Raw genomic sequence first — 20,221 nt, forward strand, 5'->3', positions numbered from 1 at the left:
CGAGGTAAGAGTAACCTAAGTAAATAGTCAGAAATGACTGAGGAGCGAGCTGTGTCTGGGCCTTGTTTGCACAGTGGGGTGAGAGGTGGGGTGGTAACAGTGAGATAGAAGGGATAACACGGAGGAGACAGATAAGGGAAAAGCTTCCTGATGGCAAAAGCTGGTTTTCCGAGAGAGAAGTCAGCCCAGGGCTGGGTGAGGTCCAAGGGAACTGCTGTGCACTCCACACTGTTGGAGGAGATGAGCTTCCTGAGCAGAGGGGTGTCAGCAGCAGGAAGGACACAGGAAAGGTGTTTCAGGTAAGGGAGGTACTTTGGAGCAAAAGGGATTGTGTTTCCTTAGAGCAGTAAGCGGATCCTAAGAATTAAAGTAATAAAAACCGGACAAAACAAGCTTGGATGCCAAAACCCACCACGCCACCATCGCATTTTGGGGAGCTGGTTTCCTTGTTGTGGGCTATATTAAGGTCCAGCAAGTGAAATGAAAAGGAAACCGCCTGTTTATAAAAGCAGGTTGAGTCAATCAGCAGAGGCAGGTACGGCTGGCGAAGGGAGGTGCAGGGATGTGGTGAGCTGGGGCTGGCTGCGCCCATGAGATCACCAGGAGGCACAGAGGAAAGCCCTCTGAGTCAGCTCCAGGTGTCTGGAGTGTCTGGAGGCTGCAGGGCAGTGCGAGATGCTCAGACTGGGACCTCGGTGTTAATCACCCGGGTCTGTCAGCTCCGAAACGAGCAGCAGGGCAGCACCTTGGGTTGAGTTTGAATCCCTACTGGAGAAGGGGATCTAAAAGGGGACAAATTTGTTGAGGTGTCTTCATTCCATCTAAAGGTGCTCATGGACCCCTCGAGGCAGCTGTCACAGTAGGTGTCCCATGGTGGTAGGAAGGGGAACATGAGGGCCCATCCTCCCTGTGATCCCCCCGTGGGCTGCTTTTGCAGGGCAGGTGGATGTGCCGGTGTTTTCACTTATCCTGGCGTGTGCAGGATGAGGAAGACCACTGCCTCCAGATTCCTCTCTTCTCCTGTGGAAGTCTTCACGTCCCTCCTGCAAGGCAAAGGCGAGGAACAAAGTGGAATTGGCTCTCATGCCTTGTTTGGGCTCACTGGCTACCCTGGAGAACAAAGAGCTAATGGACCTGGGGCTGTGGAGCCTGGCATCCTCCTCCTGGCTCCAGCAGCAGCCTCAGACAAGCCTTCTCCCCTCTCTGTCTCCACTCCTCATCCTCCTGCTAGCATGAACGTGGATGTACTAGGTGAGCCCAAGGGCCCATCTAACCTCATTTTCCCACTTGGGAGCAAGAGCAGGCAAACGTGTGTGATGATTCCTGCCTCCTCCCCGTTTCTAGGTCTGGGGATTTCCTGAACTTGGCGCTTACCTGGTAAATCCCTACTGATCTGCTTTCTGAGCACTTACCCAAGCTGTCCTTGGGGGTCTCTTTGCATTGCTGTTCACCTGAAACGAGCCCTGCTCTTGCAGGTTGGTTGGCTGGGCCTTGGCTTGCGAGCAGACAGCCCCCATCCACCCTCCCCAGGCTTCCTGTGAGCTCATCGTGTTTGATTTCGCTCCCTGCAAGCCGCCTGCGTGCCCGGGCAGCGCGGCCCTCCCCAGCCAGCCCCGGTGCCCTGCCGCGGAGGCGGCGATGGAGGTGGGCGGGGGGGACGGGCAGGAGGGGCGTCCGCAGGGGCCGCAGGTAGATTTTATTCCCCTGCCCGTGAGCTATCAGCCCTAGGAGGGCAGGGGGGTGCAGGCAGGAGCTCCTCGGGGTGCTCCGTGGATGGGGCGGGCGGCCGTGTGCGCTGCCTGGGCTGGGCTCTCCGCGCTGGCGGTGAGTCAGCCCACGGCACACGTGCTCCTTCCTGTCGGGAGTGACTCAGGTGGAGCAGCCGATAAAAAACACACGGGAAAACAAGGCAGGAGGCAGCGCTGGTGGCGACCCCGCCGTCCCGGGCGCCCCGTGCTCCCCGGCAGGAGCCATGGCCGGCCGCTGGCTCCTCCTGCCCCTCGCCTGCCTCCTGTCCCTGCTGCCCGCGGCCCCGAGCGCACGCCGAGCACAAGGTGAGGCTTCGGGAAGGTCGGCTGGCCCCGCTGGGACGGGCGGGTGTGCTCGCAGCTCTGTCAGTGCCGGTAATTGGGAGCTGTCGGGGAGCGCAGCACCCTGCCCAGGGCGCTCTGCCCTCCCGCCTTCGGGCTCGGCCTTGGAGCGGTGGGTGCTGCTTGGTTTTCCTCCAGGGTTTAGTATCCCGTGAGCTCTTAGACTTTGTTTTTTTCACTGGCATCCCCTTTCAGTGAGTTCTTTACGTGCAGTTAGGTTGCCACTGTCTGTATGAAGCCTTGCTGCTGGGGTGGCGTTTGGGTGCGAGCACGAGCATCGCCCGGGCAGTCGCTGCTGTCACCAAAACCTTCCCCGAGCCGGGAGGAGAGCTGGAGGCACCCGGGATCCGGTTCGATGTTAGTGACACGGTGATGTTTGGAGTTCGTGCGAGTCCGTGGGGCTCACGAGGTGCCCACAGCCCCGCTGCACCCCGTGGGGGACGGCGAGTCTCCCGTGGCCCGTAGGCTGACGATGAGCTTTAAAAACCCAGCGGATCCTCTCGCACGTGCAGTTGTAGCGGGGAGCGGCAGAGCAGGGAGGTTTGAGGATGTCCAGCCCAGTGGTAATTCTTAGTAGCAGGGTTTCAGTTTTACTGGCCTATAGCAAAAATCAGAGTTTCACTTGCATTTCGTAAATACCGAGTGATTTTAATTCTTTTTTTTTTTGTCTGCTTTACTGGTGTTCTGAACGCTGCTGGGCTTGAAGTTGGATTTTATCAGTATTGAGTGTGGTGCAACAGGGGTGTAATAAGTGCTGAATAAATGTTTTGCTTTAGGCTTTTTCTTAAAAAAAAAAAAAAAAAAAAGAAAATACCTGTTTTGCTTTACATGCTACTTGGGTTAATTATTACACCAGCCTTAATTACATGCAAGTTTAAAAATACTGCTGTAGATTCCTTTCCTCCTCCTTCCTGGCAGTATGTGGGAAACTGCTCCTTTTCCATGGACTCTTGAACCTATTTCTGCGTGTGTGTAAAAGCGACAGTCGATACCAACTGTGTTTTTATGCCGCAGCAGATTTTCTGAGGGGGCTTGGTGGTTGTAACTTAGTCTCTCGTGCTCTCCCTAGTCCCAGCTCTAGAGATGTGGGTTTGTAATTAGCCCATGTAATCCTGTTTTGCCTGCAGAAAAAAACTGGGTTCAGGTGTGATCCAGCAGAGCAGCAGGGTCTCCTGTTCTCTGATCCGTGTGGAGCCTTGTGTGTGGCAGCACAGGATGGCTGGAGGAACTTTCCAGGGTTCAGGGAAGAGCTGGATTGTGGAGATCAGAGCTCCACTGCACCAACAAGGTGTTTAACTCAGGGTGTTGGAAAGAAGAAGGCACCAAACAGCAGGTTTTGGCTCCTGGTGTGGGGTCTGTCCCTGCCAATGCTGACGGAGCCCCGGGAGCCCCAGGCGGGTGTTCCTACAGTGAGAAAGGAGTCGGGCAATGGGGATAGCCAGGCTTGGGCAGCAGATTGGACAGCCTTCTGGGTTGCTGTCCCAAGATCATGGAGCAGGGAATGGTTTGTGTTGACGTGGAGGCTTCACTGCACGCAAAGCTCTGTTGATCTCCTGGTGGAAGGAGGGGTCTTTGCAGGCTGTTGGATCTGCTCCTCGCAGACCCTGCCACATTTTCTGGTTTGGTGAATTTAAGAAGACAGTTTAAGAGGCCTGAAGCTGCCTGTCTCCTGTCTCCAAGCCTTTCTGATGTGAGAATTCATCTCATCCCAGCAATCAAGCATTTTTCATGCATTATTCTGCTGGGTGGGAGCTGGGGGAATGATGTCCTGCTGGATGCGTTCCATGTACCTCCTGATGTAGCACTGAGGATATCCAGCTGCAAAGCTTCTCCTCTAGGGAGCCTGCTCTTTTCCATGGATGATCTCAGAGCAGAGTCTCAGGGCACCTGGGTACAGAAATGATCCTGTCCTCAGCTGGTCCTCGTCTTCCAGCAGCTCCTACGTGCTCCACCTCTTGCTCTGGATAAGGATTAACCTGCCTGAGCTCTCAGGTTTCCAGGAGAAGACCAGGAGCAGCCACACTGGTGGGGTGATGGCACTAATCTGCCACACCATCTTAAATGGCTTTGGATTAGTGAGAGCTGAATCTGTGCCAGGAGAACTGGCTCCTAACGCGCTGCAGCCGGGGAGCAACACCTGAAGAATAGTTTTCATTCCCCGGGGGAACGGTGCTCACGCCTGTAATTTAGCAACCCAGTAAATCCTCCGGATTACGTAGACGTAGGGTAGGGTGATGCGTGGGTGGAGTTCAACTCAAAGATCCTTATGGGTCCCTTCCAACTCGAGATCTCACTGCAGTGTGGAGGGATGGGGGTGGGATCTTCCTGCGGTGAAGGTGGGCACAAAGACTTTGAGGAAGTCCCGTGCTGCTGCTCTTGGTCTGTTTTGTCCGTGTCCTTGGGTCGCTGGTGATGCCCACCGAGGCTGGGGATGCTTTCCCACACCCCGGGGGCAGGATTTCTGTGGTGCCCACAGGTCCCCTCCCGCAGCTGGGTGTCGGTCTCCTGGCAGCCAGGCTGCGAGGGAAGAGCCGTGTTTGCCGGAGCTGGAAAAAATCTCTCTCCCTGTTTGCTGGTGCGTGAGGTCACCTCTGCTCTTGGCAGAGGCTCGGCTGAGTGCCTCCGTCTGGAATGTGGGTGCCGATGGGCGTGTGGGAGGGAGGGTGGCGCCCAGCTGTGAGCACGGAGCAGGAGCCTGCGCCTGGTGCTGGGAATCACGGATGCAGAGGGACAGGGACCTTGTGTCCTGCGGCTGAGCGGGGCCAGGAGAGCGCCGGGAAGGAGGAGCCTCTGTGTGGATGGAGCACGAGGCACTGTCTGTATCCATGCTGCAGGTTTCTGCTTGCTTTTGGATTTCCTCCACCTCTCCGTGCTCTCAGAGGTGATCTGAGCGGGAGGTGGGCAGCTGGGCACCACCTTTCTTGTCCCAAGGAGACCAGCAGTGAGCAGAGTTCCTCGGAGTGAGTGTGAGGGTGGTTTGGAGCAGCTCCTCAGCAGGTTCTGTGCCCCTGAGGACCCAGCTTTTTCCCTTGGGGTGTTCCATTCTCCTGCCTGTCTTTGCCAAGCATCCTCTCAGCTGTGCCTGCTTTCCTCTGTGGCACTGAGAGATGCGTCTGGAATAAAGGTCCTCAGGCTTAAACAGTCAGGTACTGGCTTAGATGGGGCCTTAGATGAGAGGTACCTTCAAGGGAATAGCTGGACAAGGCAATGGAGTGCTGGAGCAGGCACGTCTGGGGAGGTGCCTGCCCATCTGCTCTCCAGAGGGGTCATCTGTCCTGGCTGTAGTGGGATGCAGAGTCTCCTGCCTGTTCTTCCTGGCATCCGTCATGCAGTGATGTGGGCAGCTGCAGCTTTTCTTCACAGGGAGGGTGAGGTGAGGTGACCTTTATTGCCAATGTCCCTCTTGGCCGACACGCTTCTGCCAAGCACCTCGGATCACAGGCCACTCCCTGCACTGAAGAACCGGCTGGGGGGACCTCCTTGAAGTTGGTTGAGTTTTTCCTTCTGAACTCACGCCTGGTCAGAGGCTGGAGTGAAACAAAACATAACCTCAGGGATCCTTCCCTTTTCCATGAAGTCTCCAGTAAGGTTCCTCTTTCCTCAGGACAAGATTTGAGGGCTGTTTAATCATCTTTGCTTACTCAAAGCCCTCCCTGGAAGTCCTGTGAAAGGATGAAGGACATCCCTGGCCGTGCCACTCTGTGGAACGGGGCTGCTTGGCTCGAGGGGTTTGTCCATCCTGAGCCGTGTTGGCAGTGAAATGGGACATGGCTCCACAGCACGGGGATGTGGAGCACCCTGCGATCACTGGTGGCACAGACACGTGGGGACAAGCACAGACACGTGGGGACGGGGCTTGTTAGCAGAGCGAGAAGGGGACATTTGCGCCGCCTGGGCCGATGCCTTGGCCCTCTTTGGTGGGTTTACAGCTGTCACCCTCATCTCTAAGCACTGTTTGGGGTGTCTGTCTGCTCTCTTCTCCCCAGTGTGTGACTGTAACGGGATGTCCCGGCAGTGTGTGTTCGACTGGCAGCTGCTGCGGGAGACGGGGAACAGGTACCGCTGCCTCGGCTGCCTGGGCAACACGGAGGGCGCCCGCTGCGAGCGCTGCAAGGACGGCTTCTTCCGACAGCGGGAGCGGGAGTGCTGCCTGCCCTGCCACTGCCACCCCTGGGGTACGTGCACAGCAGCCTGCAGGGCTCAGCATCTGCTCGGGGCTGTAGGGGGGCCTAAAGCACCCGCTGAGCCCCTGGGCAGGTCAGGCTCTGGGTTCCTACACGCTGGACCAGAGGCTACAAGACCCACCTGCCCTCTGAGATAATCACAGACTCACAGACCTTAAAGCTCATCTTGCTCCACCAACCTCTGCTTCCCCTCTCTCCACAGGCTCCCTGGGCCCGCAGTGTGACAGCTCTGGGCGGTGCAGCTGCAAGCCTGGCGCGATGGGGGACAAGTGTGACCGCTGCCAGCCGGGCTTTGAGGCGCTGTCCGAGGCCGGGTGCCAGAGGAGTGGGCAGTGAGTGCTGACCTCCTGGGGACAGCGGGAGGGCTGGTCCCCAGAGCGATCCCAGCACCCCAGCTGGTTGAAAACACCCCGTGCAAGGGCAGAGTTTGTTTCACAGTAGCACAGCGACAACCTTGAGCCAACCTTGCTGGGAGAGAGCGGGCTCCAGCGGGGCTGGACCTCTGTGCCAGCCTGCAGAGCTCCCTGTCCTGCAGCAGCACCAAATTCTGAGCTTACCCACACACTGAGGCCGTTGTCTTATTATCCAGATAATGCCAAACAGGTGACAGCCGGGCTTGGCCGTGTAAAACAGAACCTGCCCACCGTGGGCCTGCCTGGTGTCAGTGCCACTCACAAGGAGATGGGCATGCAAAAATCAAGCCCTTCCTTTGCACGATGCCCTGCCCTGTTTGAATACCTTTAGAAGCATTTCTGCTTTGACTTCCTCAGTGCTGTGTCCTCTCCTTGCTTCCCTCACCCCTGTTGCTCCTTTGGGGCCGCAGGCAGGCGAAGGGTGTGGGTGAGGGGGGCACTGCCTGCAGCTGTGCTGCTGTGCCTGCCCTTCTGCAGCCTCCTCCGGGTGCTGCTGCCAGGTGGAGCTCAGCCAGGACCTGTTAAACTCGGCTGGGGTTTATTAAGCTCAGCAGAGCTTCACTTTGCTCTTGGGGGGGGGGTCAGGTGCTGTGGGGTGTTTTGGGGGGGTAGCACTGGGCAGTCTCAGCCTGGCACCCACAGCACTGCAGGTTTCCCTTACAGAGTTGGCTCCGCTGGTTATTTTTCCCCTTCCAGCACGGGAATAGTATCTGGGGGTGTTTCTCTGCTCTCTCCTGTGGTAGCAGGGGGCCCTGAGCTCCCAGGCTGAGCTGGAAATCCAGGTCGAGGTTGCTGCTGTCCCTGTTGCAGGAGCCTGCAGTGCGAGTGTGACCCGGCGGGCAGCTCCGGGGACTGTCGCTCCGGCCGCTGCGTCTGCAAGGCGAGCGCTGCCGGGGAGCGCTGCGAGAGGTGGGTGTGTGTGATGGTTTGGAGATCAAAACCATCACAGTGTGTCAGGGGACGTGCTGCACCACTGCGGGGCATGGCCTCCATCCCCCTGCAGGGCACAGAATCGTGGAATCCTGGAAGGGTTTGGGCTGGGAGAGACCTGGAAGATCATCCAATTCCAAGCCCCCTGCCCAGGGCAGGGACACCTTCCCCTAGCCCAGGTTGCTCCAAGCCCCGTCCAACCTGGCCTGGGACACTCCCAGGGATGGGGCAGCCACAGCTTCTCTGGGCAACCTGTGCCAGGGCCTCAGCACCCTCACAGGGAAGGATTCCTTCCCAGTATCCCATCTAGCCCTGCCCTCTGGCAGTGGGAAACAATTTACACATGCCTGTCTTGCCATCCCAGCCTGCTGATGACCTTGAACCCTGGCAGTGGCTGTGTTGCACAGTTGTCATTAAAAGAATGGTTATGTTGGCCAGTAAAAACAAAAACATGAACTTTACCTTTGTCACCTTCCTGCGTTTTCCCAGGTGCAAGCGACACTTCTATAACCTGGATGCCAGAAACCCCATGGGCTGCTCTCCCTGCTTCTGCTACGGGCACTCAGCTACGTGTGTCAGCGCGGACAACCACAGCGTCCACAACATCACCTCCACCTTCCAGCAAGGTGAGGCCCAAGCAGGACGTCCCCCTGACTCCTGGGAGTGTTTGCCAACCCTTCTCTTCGATGTGCTGGAGGAGCTCCCTGGTTCACAGCCCTGTTGGGAGCCAGCCCCAGGCCACACTTGCTCCTTGGGTCTTCATCCACCCTGCCCGTGGCTGCAGCACCCCTGCTTTGATGGGTGGCATGAACTGACTGTGGGCAGGAGGGTGTAAGGTCTGGGGGAGCACAGGCTTCATTCAGCACGTCTTCCCTGCCGCTTGGAGGAAGCCTCTGTGCCCATCCAGGCTGTTTTCCAGATGTGTGGGCACAGGGATACCCATGCTGCCCCCTGGGAAACTGGGAGTGGGAAGCTGGAGGGCTTTGATAAGATGCAGCTGGAGAAAGGTGCTGGAGTCCTGGAAACACTTTCCCTGTCCCCGCTGATGGCTCCTTGTCGGTGCTGCAGGTGCTGAGGGCTGGCGAGGTGTCCATGAAAGCGGCTCCCCAGCGCAGCTCCAGTGGTCCCCACGCCATCGGGATGCCTTCATAGCGGCGAGGACGTCGGAGCCGATATACTTCATGGCACCTGGTAGGTGCAGGATGGCCGAGGGGCAGAGGTGACAATGAACCCTTTGCTTGCTCTGATCCCAGGAACTGAGCCTTTAGGAGGAAGGCAAGATTTTAAAGCCTTTAGTTTTCCTTCCCTTCGCTTTGCAGCGAAATTCCTTGGGAACCAGCAACTGAGCTACGGCCAGACACTCTCCTTCGATTACCGCCTGGACCGAGGGGGCCTCCAGCCATCTCCACACGATGTCATCCTGCAAGGAGACGGCCTGAGAGTCACTGCCCCCTTCTTACCCCAGGGGGAGGTCCTGCCCTGTGGTGTCAGCCACACGTACACGTTCAGGTAAAGGGGGAGGCTGGGGCGTTCTGGGTAGGGAGGAGCGGGAACGGCTCCTGGATTCAGCCATGATCCCTTGGAGGTGGCAGATGGCAGGCCTGGTTTGGGCTGGATCCACCTTAGGGGCTTCTCTCCTGGAGAAGGGGGTTACTTTGTGAGAGGAGCAGGAGAAAATCTGGCTTGAGATTGGGCTGGGTGCTCAGCCTGGGGTCAGTTGCATGGGTGGAGGTTGTTCCTCAAAGCCCTGAGCTCAGGAGGGAGATGGGCGAGGGCTGCCACGTTTTCTTGTGGAGGCATCTTGTTTTCCTGAAACCAGTTCCACTTCTCCCCTCTCTCATGGCAGGTTGGACGAGCACCCGAGCAGCAAGTGGAGCCCGAGGCTGAATCACTTGGAATTTCGCAGGCTGCTGGGAAACCTGACAGCCCTCTGGATCCGAGCCACCTTTGGGGAGTACAGTAAGTGTGGGGAGAGCTCGCAAGCGCAGGGTTGGCATCTCCTCATCGCTGGAGATGCCAGGTCTCCAGGTGGAGACACCTTTGCTAAAAGGTATTATAAAAGTAATAATAATAACAATGACAATAATAATAATAATAGGTGCCCTACAGTGGCAAAGTTAAATTAGCAAGAGATTGAGCAAGGTGGACAGATTTGGCTGTTCGTTCTGTTTGCCCACGGGTGTTGCAATAGAGCGTGTAACCTGTGCAGGTCCTGGGTGTGGGGGTCTTGCAGGTGGCGCTGCTGTCCCCCAGGGGTGACTGGCTGTACCTCCCTCCAGGCACTGGCTACATCGACAACGTCACCCTGGTGTCGGCACAGCCCATCCCCGGCGTCCCCGCTCCGTGGGTGGAGCGCTGCGAGTGCCCGGCGGCGTACGGGGGGCAGTTCTGCGAGAGCTGTGCCCCTGGCTACCGCAGAGACAGCCCTGCCCGAGGGCCCTTCAGCCCCTGCGTGCCCTGCAATTGCCAGGGGGGAGGAATCTGTGATCCTGACACCGGTAAGAGGAGCCACTGCCACGCTGTGCTCGTAGCAAATGGAAATGTGGTGGATGGAGATGCATCTTGTGTCCCAAGAACTGAGCTGGGGGCAGTTTGGGAGCACTGACTTGGCAGGAATTTCTTTGCAGAAAGAGCGGTTCAGACATTGGAATGGGCTGCCCAGGGAGGTGGTGGAGTCACCGTGCCTGGAGGGGTTTAAGGGAAGACTGGACATGGCACTCAGTGCTCTGTCAGTTGATGTGGTGGTGTTGGGTCACAGGTTGGACTCAGTGATCCCAGAGGTCTTTTCCAACCTAGTTGATTCTGTGATTCTGTGACTCAGGGGGCTGGAATGTGGGAGACCATCCCAGGCAAAATTCCCCAGAGCCTAGAAGCCCTGCAACCAGATGCTTTTGGATCAGATTGGGTGTAGATGATGCATATTGGAGAGAGGAAAAAAAGCATCTCCTGCTGCCCTGATGGCAATAAACTCTTCTGACTTCTTGTTTTGAAGTTAAGCCTGACAATGCCTCAGGTTGGTCGGGGCTCTGAGCAACCTGGTCTAGTTGAAAATGTCCCTGCTTATAGCAGGGGCAGTCAGACTGGGTGACCTTTAAAGGTCCCTTCCAACCCAAACCGTTCCATGATTTTATGTGGTGCGTGGTATGGGCAGGTGTGGGAATGTTGAGGTATCTCTTGGAGGATGCTGGAGTGCGGAGTGGTGGAGGGTGCCCCACCAGGGGTGTGAGTAAACTGCCCTAAGCCCTCTCCTTCCTCCTCCAGGCGAATGCTACTCTGGAGATGAAAACGTGGGCAACAGTGTCAGCTGCCCCTTCGGCTCCTACCGCGACCCCCGGCAGCCGCACGGCTGCAGGACCTGCCCCTGCGGCCACGGCCGGGGCTGCTCCCTGGTGCCAGGCAGCGAGGAGGTCACCTGTGACCACTGCCCTCCTGGGGCTGCTGGTAATGCCCCTTCTCCTTGCTTCTGCTCCTCCTTTTCCCAGAGCTTCTGCCCTCTGCACAGGGGTGCTTGGAGCTGGGTGGATCCGTCCCATCCTCTCCACCCAGCCTGCCTGAGGCACTGCTGCTCCTTCTTGAGACAGGCTGTTTACAGCCCCAAGGGCTGTGAGAGCACACATTGCCCCACCCCGGGAAAGATTCTGGCCTAAACACAACATGGATGGAAAAAGGATGGGTGGGAGAGGGAGGAAATAAAAAAATAGGGGAAAAAACCAAATGGGAAACGACTTAGCCAAGGTCAGCTGCTGCACCCAGCTTTTGAGAGCCTGCCTGATGTGTTGGCTGTGGTGGTGATGAGGGCAGAGGTGCTGTTGTGCCAGCTCTGGTGGGCTGAACGCACGAGCTTCTCATCTCTCCTTTCCCAGGGGACAGCTGTGAGTACTGTGCCGATGGTTACTTCGGGGACCCAGCGGCTTCCCAGCCCTGCCAGCCGTGCCAGTGCAACGGCAACGTGGAGCCCAACGCCGTGGGCAACTGCGACCGCCGCACCGGCGAGTGCCTCAAGTGCATCCACAACACCGCCGGCTTCCACTGCGACCGCTGCAAGGACGGCTTCTTCGGCAACCCCCTGGCCCCCGACCCCGCCAACAAGTGCAGAGGTCAGACCCGGGCACCGTTTGAGCTGCACAATCCGTGCCCGAGTGCTTGGTGGGAAGAGGGATGCGCCACAAAAGCCAAGGCTGGAAAGTGGGAGCGGGGAGCAGGAGCCAAAGCACAAGGCTAAGTGGTGGGAGGAAAGCAGGGAGAGAGTGTGATGAAAGGATGTGCTGAGGCTTGAGGTGGGGACAGACTGCTTTGAACCCGTGTCGCTCCAACCTCCAGCCTGTGCCTGCAACTCGGTTGGTGCCGAGCCCCTGAAGTGCAGGAGCGATGGGAGCTGCATCTGCAAACCCGGCTTCGAGGGTCCCAACTGCGAAGAGAGCGAGTGCCCAGCTTGCTACGGCCAGGTGAAAGCCCAGGTGAGCATCTGTGCCAGTCCCAGGGCCCCTGAGCAGCAAGGGGTGCAGGGATGATCACCCTCAGTGTCTCCTCATGTCCTCCTCAAGCATCTCCTGGTGCAAGCAAGGAGTGGTTTTGAACTTTGGCTTTGTACCCCAGTGAACTGGCCCCTTGTGCCCCGTCCAAATATGGGCCTTCACGTTGCTCTCCATTCTCTGGCTGGACTGTGGACCTGGTTCCCCCCCTGGTCTTTCCCTGTGGCTTTGGTGTCCCGCTGGCTGGCTGATGGGCTGGTCTGTGGTTGCAGGTGGATCTGTACCTGCAGCAGCTGGCGGAGCTGGAGCTGCTCTTCTCAGGGCTGCAAGCTGGTGGTGGGGCCCAGAGCCAGGAGCTGGAGAGGAGAATGCAGGCGGCTGAGGAGATGCTGCGGACCATCCTCAGGGAAGCCCTGAGCCTGCAAGGTACCACCCACCCTGGAATGCCCTGGAATGGGACCATCTGGGCTGTGCCGGGGAGGGTTTTGCTGCCTGTGCCCTTCTGCTCAGCAACGAGTTTCTCTTCAGCCTCCCCCTTGCTATCTCCCCAGCTTCTGACAGGTCTCTGGAAGGCCGCGTGGCCAGGATGAAGGGGCAGGGTCCCAGCTCCCAGAGCCGCCTGGGCGAGCTCAAGGCCACGGTGGAGAGGCTGAGGTCTCTCGGGAGCCGGTACGAGAGGCAGGTGCAGGAGACCCGGCAGCTGCTGGAGAGAGCCAGGCTGGACCTGGAGCGCAGCGGAGCCGCCCTCCGCCGGGTGGTAAGAGCATCCTCGTGGGACACACGCCTAGTCTGGCCCAGGGCTGGGAAAAAAAAATGCATGGATGTTCTGGGGGCCCTCTCTGTGCAGCCTGGACATGGAGAGGTGGTGGCAGAGGTCTTTGGGGCTGGTGGAGGTTTAAACGTGCTGCAGTTGCCTCTTTCACTGCTGAACTGAAGGGAGAGCAGGGAAAAGCACTCACACCCCTTTGCCTCCCTCTGTCCTCAGAACATTCCTGTTTCAAGCCTTCCCGGGGGCTCGAATCAGTTCTTGATGCTGGCCCAGGAGGCTCTCAGACTGGCCAACAGGTGAGTTCCTGCCGTCATCGGCCGAGAGAGAGGGGAATGGGACTGAGGAGATCCCGCTGGGTGCCTTGTGAACCCGCTGGGCTGCAGCTGCCAAAGCCTCTGTGCCAGGTGCACAGGGGAAGGTGCAGCTGCTGGGCTGGCTTTCCTGCCCTCTAGAGTTGTCCTCAGCTGCCTTTGAGGGTGGAGTTGGGTGTGATTTAGAAGCATCTTTGTGATAAGAGTTTAACCCACATGTGTCCAGCTGGAACAGGCTCTATCTGCCTCCCCCCTGGTGCTTCTCTACCCGTGAGAGACACAGGAGGACAAGCAAAATACAGACCTCCTTCACACATACTCTGCGTTTCCTGAGAGGGTGCAGTCCAGCATCCCTGGACACAACAGTAAGGGAAGCTGGTGGAGAGAACCTGGGTGGGGAACCTTTCTCACGAGCCTCTCTCTGTCCCTTGCAGCCACACACAAGCTGCCAACACCGTGGACCAAGCGGCGCGGGCGGCGCGGGAGGACGCGCGGCAGGCGCTGGAGCTGCTGCGCGCGGCTGCCGGCAGAGAGGCGGCCGCCTCTGGCTCCCTGCAGGGGCTGCTCGGGAAGTGAGTGGGGGCTGTGCTGCCCTGCGTGTCATGGGGGAGTGTGGGAGGGGGGAGAGGGGTGGCCAAGCACCTGTGTCCCCTTTGCTGCCGCCCCATCTGAGCTGCAGCAGTGTGTGTGTTCGGAGGCGCCGAGACTTGCTGGGACTTCAGTCGCCAGCACGTCTGAGCGGTGGAGATGGAGATTTGGCAGCTCTGTGGAGCATCTGCTTCCCACTGCACAGGCCACGGTGCTCCCACAGAACTGCCAGCAGCTGAGGCGACTGCCATGTCTGTGAACAGGCTGTTCCATGTGTGGTTGCAAATCTGGGCTGGGTTTAGCCCAAGGGTGGCTTTAGCGCTGTGATTCCTGTGTGGCAGGCTGGTGATGCCCTGTGATTCCTGTGTGGCAGGCTGGTGATGCCCCGTGATTCCTGTGTGGCAGGCTGGTGCCACCCCAGAGCCCACCACGGTGGGGTTTGGGTTTCACACACCACTGGTGGGGTGCGAGCAACAGCCCTAAGGGAAGTTAAGAAGCTGAACTGGGCTGTGCAGGAGGAAACATCCAGCTGTAGGGCAGGGATTAGCAGAGCCACTGTGGAGCCCACGAGGGTTCAGCTGTGTGAGACATGTTTAGTTCCTGGAGCAGAAGAAAGGAGCCGGTGGATGCCCCACTTGGCTGAGGGACTGGGTGTGCTGGGGGTGTTTGCAGTTGGGTTTTCCTGCATGATAAATCTGCATGGGGCCGTGGAGAGCATGAACAAGTCCATGCAGAAGGCAGCATTAATGCTGGGGTGGGGGGTTGGCAGCCTGGCTGGTACCAGGCTCTCCAGTCCCACATCCCTGCAGGTACGAGGAGCTGAAGTTGCTGGCTGGAGGCCTGAGGGCTGATGCTGATGGAATGGCCACCAAGGCAGACGAGGCTTATCAGGGCAGCCTGGTGCTCCTCAGCTCCCTGTCCCGCCTGGCAGAGATCGACATCAGCTCCTTTGAGGTGAGGGCTGTGTGCCTGTGGCACCTTCTGCTCTCCCCAACAGCCTCCTCACTACCCTACCCAGCAGCCCAGCCCTTCCCAGAGCTCTGTCCCCATTGGAGAGCCTTCGGATAATGCATCTTCTCACCCTTTTGCCCGTGGTTCCCAGGGAGCGCTGGGGGGATGCTGGGACCCCCATCACGTCTCTGTTTCAGGGGGAGGCATCCCGGCTGAAGCAGGATGCCAGTGCTCTGCTGAGCCTGGTGGACACCTCCATGGCCCAGTACAAGCAGCTGCAGAGCCGCGTGGGGCGCTGGGAGGAGGAGACCAAGGAGCTGCTGCGAAAGCGAGAGGGCGAGAGAGCGGTAAGAGGTTGGCTGGGGGGCTGCGTTGTCCCCCAGGAGCTGGAGCTTTGATGGGATGCTCTCAGCACCACCACTGTCCCAGCCTGGTTGTCAAAGGTAGCTCTGCCTGCCTGGAGCAGGACTGTACCCTTCCTTGGAAGTGCAGCCTTGGGGTTGGTCTTCTGAAACCTGTGGGAGACCTCACTGTGAGCGTGGAGCTGCTGGTGCAGGTTCTCACCTGCACACCTCCTCCATGGGAGGCAGGTTGAAGGTATGCTCCTGCAGAGATTAGAGCTAAGATGACTCAGGAGGGCTGGAGCTGGTTGAGGAGTCCCAGCACAAGCCAGTGCCAGCCTTGGTTCAGGGGCAAGAGCCAGGCATTTGGGAACAGGATGATGGGTCTTCTCCTCCAGCCCAGCTCCTCCCAGGCTGATCTGGGCACGTCCAATCCTCCCGTACCCTGTCCTTCATCCACCTGTTGTGTCCCTTTGACCTGTTTGCAGAAGCTGACACAGCTGCTGTCCCGAGCCAGCCTCGCCAAGAGCACAGCCCTGCAAGCCGTGAGCGCTGGCAACGCCACCTTCTACGAGGTGGAACAAATCCTGAAGAGCCTCAGGGGTAACGTCCTAGAAACCCTTCCTTTGCCTTTCCACGGGGGATCTCACAAAGGCGGTGCAGCTTCATTCCCACACGTGTTTCTTGCAGAGTTCAACCTGCAGGCAGGTGACAAGAGGAGGGAAGCTGAAGATGCCATGAGGAGGCTGCCCGTTATCAGCAGCATGGTCAGCAGTGCCAGGGAGAAGACAGACCGAGCCGCAGCAATCCTGGGCAGCGCCGCTGCCGAATCCAAGGCGGCCAGCAGCGCTGCAGGGGAGGCGAAGGAGATCACCACGGGGATCCAAGAGGTGAGGGCAGGCTCCGGTGCTGGTGCTGGCAGGAAAGGGTTTGGAAGGAAAAGTGCGGTGGAAGAAGAGGAGATGGTTGGCAACTTCATGGTGGAGCTGATGGGTTGATTGTTGGACCTGCTGCATTGATTTTTGGGCTAAAGTTTCGCCGCAGTGGGTCCTGGAGACACCAGAGTTTGGCTGTGGATCAGTGGGTGTGTGTGGATCTCTGCAGGCACGTTTGGATCCGTGAGGATCCGTGTGGCATCTCACTGCAACCGCCTTTCAGTGACCAAAGGGAGTTTTCCACTCCCACAGCCTGAGCCACTGGCAGGCTTGTGAGGTCCCAAAATTGCTGCTTGCGGGTTCCGCTCCCAGATGAGTGTTGTTATTCCCAGAGACTTGCTGATATGTGCAGGAGGGGTCGAGCCATAGTCACAGGAACATCTCTCTGGAGCAGCTGGTGGGAGAACACGCAGGATACGGGCCGGTCTGCGGTCATTACATGTAGAAGGAACCGGTTTCCACCAGCTCCGCATTCCAGTGCACCCAGACTGATTTTGGCCGTGCTCTGCCCCTCTGAAAGTGCCTTTGCCTTCCCCAGGAGATTGCCCAGCTGAGGGTGGAAGCCAACCAGACGGCCGACGGTGTCCTCGCCCTGGAGAAGGCGGTGGCCGCCCTGCGGCGCGAGGCCAAGGAAGCGGATGATGAGTTTGAGAGGAAGCTCTTGGAGGTTGAGGCGGATGCCGCTGTGATACAGGAGGTGGGGCCCCATCTCCCTTGCCTTGTCCCCATCCCCGTTGCCTTTTGGGCTCGACTGCACCTCACAGCTGCTGCCTTTCCTCCTTCAGACAGCTCAGGAAGCTCAGAGGGTCCATGACAAGGCTGGCCAGGCAGGGGTGGCCGTGCAGGAGACGCTGAGTGCCCTGGAAGAGCTGCTGCGCCTGATGAGTAGGTTTTGTGGCACCGCTGTGGGAGGTGGATGGAGACAGGTCCCCACTGGGGTCTAGGGAGTTCAGTGGGAAGCTTGCCTCAGGTGATGCCTGTGGACAGGCTGGGCATCAAGGTGGAGATGAAGTACCTAGAAAGAAGCAGTCCTCAGCCTGAATCCACGCTTTCTTATTCCTTGTTTTCCTCCTGCTCCACAGACCAGCCCGGCGCTGTGGATGAGGACGGCCTGAAGCAGCTGGAGATGAATTTTAGCAAAGCCAAAACCAGAAGCAACCAGCTGAAGGCTGAGATGTATGAGCTGGAGCAGACAGCCACGCTGCAGAGGAACCGCGTGCAGACGCTGCAGAGCAACATCGATGAGATCCTGGCTGATATAAAGAACCTGGAGGATATCCAGAGGAGTCTTCCTCCAGGCTGCTACAACACAAAAGCCATTGAATTGCCATGAGCAAGCTCTGGGAAGGCTGCAGCGCCTGCCAGGCTGAAGGCAGTGTTGGCAGGAGAGCCTCCCCAAATCTGTCTGGACTGGCTGCGTTTGGCTGTGTTGAACTGATCCCTACCCTCGACTTCGGCGTGGCAGATGAAGTTCGGTGTCACGCTGGCTCTGGAGACTCCCTGGTTTTTCAAAGTGCTCCGTCCCTCGCTCGTGGGAGGAAGGAGACACCTGGTTTGTGAAGGTGCTGCTGGCTGAGGAACAGCCCATTCCTACAACAGTTCTCTGAGGTGCACGTGGGCGTTGCTTGGTGTCAGCCTTGGGAGTTTGCACAGTTTGGAGCCTGAAGTTCGTGACTGAGTGGTTTTCCACCCTCCACCCCCTGTGGGTCCCCTCTTGTGGTCTGGCACACACAGAGGAACTAGACCCTCTGTCCTTACTTTGGACACTGCCACCACCACCTCCTCCTCCTCCTCCTCGTGTTCTCAGTGAGGTTTTCCTCACCATCAGTAGCTCAGCAAGCAGCATGCAGAGACAGATGGGGGAGATGAGTTTTGAGCTGTGGCCCTGGTGATGCTTCCTGTGGTGTTCTCCTCCCAGCCTGCCCATTCCTCACCTTCCTGGGGGTGGTGCTGACGTGGTTTTGCTGTGGCTTAGAGCTCTGGTGACCATTTTCACACAGCTGCAGGTCTTCTGTGGTGCTTCTCAGTGGGGTGGTTGCTGTTTGCTAAAGAGGAAGGAAAAAAGAGCTTCCAGGTGCCTTTGAGCTCACAGTGACGTGCTGGATGGAGGAAGAGGGGATCCCAGGCTAGCAGATGGAAAGTCTTTCCTGCTTTACCTGCTCCCTTCAGCAGGGAGGAGTATCCCTACTCCTTCTCCCACACTTCCCAAGTCCCAAAGCCCCTGAGGGATGGCCTCCCTGTCAAAGCTCCTCCTGGGCAAACACAGGTCTCCTTACCACCTCCTTACATGCTCAAGCACAACCTCTCCTTCCAAGACTGGTCCCTTTGGTATCAGGCAGCTTCCTGGGTGTCCCAGAGCCCAGAAGAAAAGCAGGGTGATGTCTCCAGGACTCTGCAGGATTGGGGGGCTTTCTCCAGGGCTCTGCCCTGTCCCCTCCCACTGCAGTGTCTGCACCCTGATCTGATGGGTTTAAAAAGTATTGAAGGTGTCCTGAATGTGTTTCAGCCTCTGTTTTGGTGCTGTCTGTCCCCCCCTCCCTCCCTCCTGTGTGGTGCTGGATGTTTCTCAGAGGCTCAGGTCGTTCTCCACAGGGGTTTCCCGTTGTATATCTGAGCAGAGCTCGGAGGGGCCGAAGACCCCAGTGCTCCCTTCACCCCCCCGTGGCTTTGCTGTGGGTCCAGCTCCATTCTGACACCCTCCCACCTTCCTTTAGATGTCACTCGGGGGGGGAAAAAGATTCAGGGGGGAAAAAGGTTGCTACCACCACGTGCTAGAAGTCAGCTCTGCTGAAGCCCCCCTGGCCTGTGTGGTGGTGAAAGAGGAGGCCCTGGATGAGGGAGGAGGATATTTTGGGGACTCAGCCCTCTCACCACTCCTTATTTCTGATTCTCTGATAAAGCAGCATCTGTGCTTTTGCTTAATGGTATCCCAAGTATTGTGTCTGCCTTACACTTTTATTTAAGTGAGATGTACTCTAGCCCCTGGCATGTCTTCCTTCTCCTGTTGCACTGCCTAGGGACAGGTATTATGGACCTGGCTGTTTTTTCCATGAGTTGGGTTTTTGGAAAGGGGAGGGGGTCAGTAAATGGTGAATACTTTTGGCTGGATCTTGCCTCTTGGTTTATTTTCTCAGGCTCCCTGATGTGGGTGGGTTTGACCACGGGTTATCCCGGCCATTTGCTCTCTTTGTGCTGACTCTGTCTCGGGGGTTGTTTTAAAATGACACCAGTCACATCTTTGTTTTGTTTTGTTTATTACATAATTTAAACATTTTGCTGATAAAGTTTTTTTTTGTTAATGACTGGTTTTTTATCATATAGCAACAGAAAAAAAAAAAGAAAAATAAAAAGGCTCCAAAACTTTTGACAAAGGTGAAATCAGTGGCATGACAACTTCAACCCCTTTCCCTCCCCCCTTTATTTATTTATTTTTCCCCCGAAGGGCGTTTGAAGTTCGTTTCTCTTTCAGCAAATTGCACTGTTTAAAAGTGGAGGCTCAAAGACCAAGACCCACGAGGCTTCTTCCCACCCCTCCCCTGCCCCCTGGAAACCCCGACCCTCACCTCCCTGGCAGTCAATGGATCATCACAGATGATGATTTTTTTTCCCCATACCCTCCCAAAGCGGTCCCAGAGCTGAAGGGCCCGTTCCAAACCCCCCCAATCCCACCCCCCAGCGGTGAGTTTTGCTGAGCTGATACACGAGGGCGCAGGTAAGACGAGTCAGACAGGATATCTCATCATCTGCACCACAACACTACGTCTCTAAGCCGTGCCATCCTAAACGTGACCGCGTGGGAAGCGCCGGCGTCCCCGCGTCCCATCCCGCCTGCCGGGGGGAGGGAGGAAGGATCAGAGTGGGCTCTTGGATTGGCACTATCCTTCCTTCCTTCTCCATCTCCTTTGTTTCACTTCCCTGTGTCTTTTCCTGGTGGGAACCCCCTGTCTTTCCTGCCCCGGGAGGTTCAGCCCCTCTGTGTGTGTTGCCACCACTGCTGCTTCTCCTCCAGCCGGGAGCTGAGGAACACGGTGAGGTCTGGCAGGGAGGGGCAGGCTGTGTCGGGAACGGCTTCTGTGTTGGGGTGGAGAGGGAGGGGAGCCTGGCAAACTGAATGTGGGATGACAGCGGGTGGAGAGGAGTCCAACACCTGGTTACTGGTTGCCTCACGGATGAGGTGTCCCAGGACCGGCACCTGCCCGGCACGTCAGCTGAGGGAGCTCAGGGGGTGGTGCTGACC

General features: G+C 57.8%; 2 protein-coding genes across 3 annotated transcripts in view; one reads left to right on the forward strand and one right to left on the reverse strand.

The window, feature by feature from the left end:
• ZBTB37 (zinc finger and BTB domain containing 37) overlaps window positions 1–20,221 on the reverse strand; it is a 331,509-nt gene that overhangs the window by 145,502 nt on the left and 165,786 nt on the right. The window lies entirely within an intron of this gene.
• LAMC2 (laminin subunit gamma 2) lies at window positions 1,973–19,303 on the forward strand. The gene is made up of 23 exons (XM_050307368.1): window positions 1,973–2,058; window positions 6,075–6,265; window positions 6,477–6,606; window positions 7,498–7,596; window positions 8,107–8,243; window positions 8,686–8,808; window positions 8,937–9,126; window positions 9,464–9,576; window positions 9,897–10,115; window positions 10,879–11,058; window positions 11,481–11,714; window positions 11,938–12,074; window positions 12,362–12,515; window positions 12,641–12,846; window positions 13,075–13,154; window positions 13,604–13,741; window positions 14,567–14,711; window positions 14,906–15,055; window positions 15,538–15,652; window positions 15,740–15,939; window positions 16,523–16,681; window positions 16,770–16,869; window positions 17,067–19,303. The coding sequence occupies exons 1-23, from the start codon at window positions 1,973–1,975 to the stop codon at window positions 17,315–17,317; spliced, it is 3,537 nt and encodes a 1,178-aa protein (XP_050163325.1). The 3' UTR covers window positions 17,318–19,303.

The sequence above is a fragment of the Myiozetetes cayanensis genome, unplaced genomic scaffold (genome assembly GCF_022539395.1).
Source record: "Myiozetetes cayanensis isolate MyiCay16 unplaced genomic scaffold, myiCay2020 scf12, whole genome shotgun sequence".
In the NCBI taxonomy this organism is placed as follows: domain Eukaryota; kingdom Metazoa; phylum Chordata; class Aves; order Passeriformes; family Tyrannidae; genus Myiozetetes; species Myiozetetes cayanensis.

What these genes read in the sequence shown, in the direction of transcription:
- LAMC2 (XM_050307368.1), top strand. Translation starts at nt 1,973, where the DNA reads ATGGCCGGCCGCTGGCTCCTCCTGCCCCTCGCCTGCCTCCTGTCCCTG. An exon ending in CCCCGCCAACAAGTGCAGAG is followed by an intron (nt 11,715 to 11,937) that starts GTCAGACCCGGG and finishes TCCAACCTCCAG; the next exon opens with CCTGTGCCTGCAACTCGGTT. An exon ending in CTGCAGGGGCTGCTCGGGAA is followed by an intron (nt 13,742 to 14,566) that starts GTGAGTGGGGGC and finishes ACATCCCTGCAG; the next exon opens with GTACGAGGAGCTGAAGTTGC.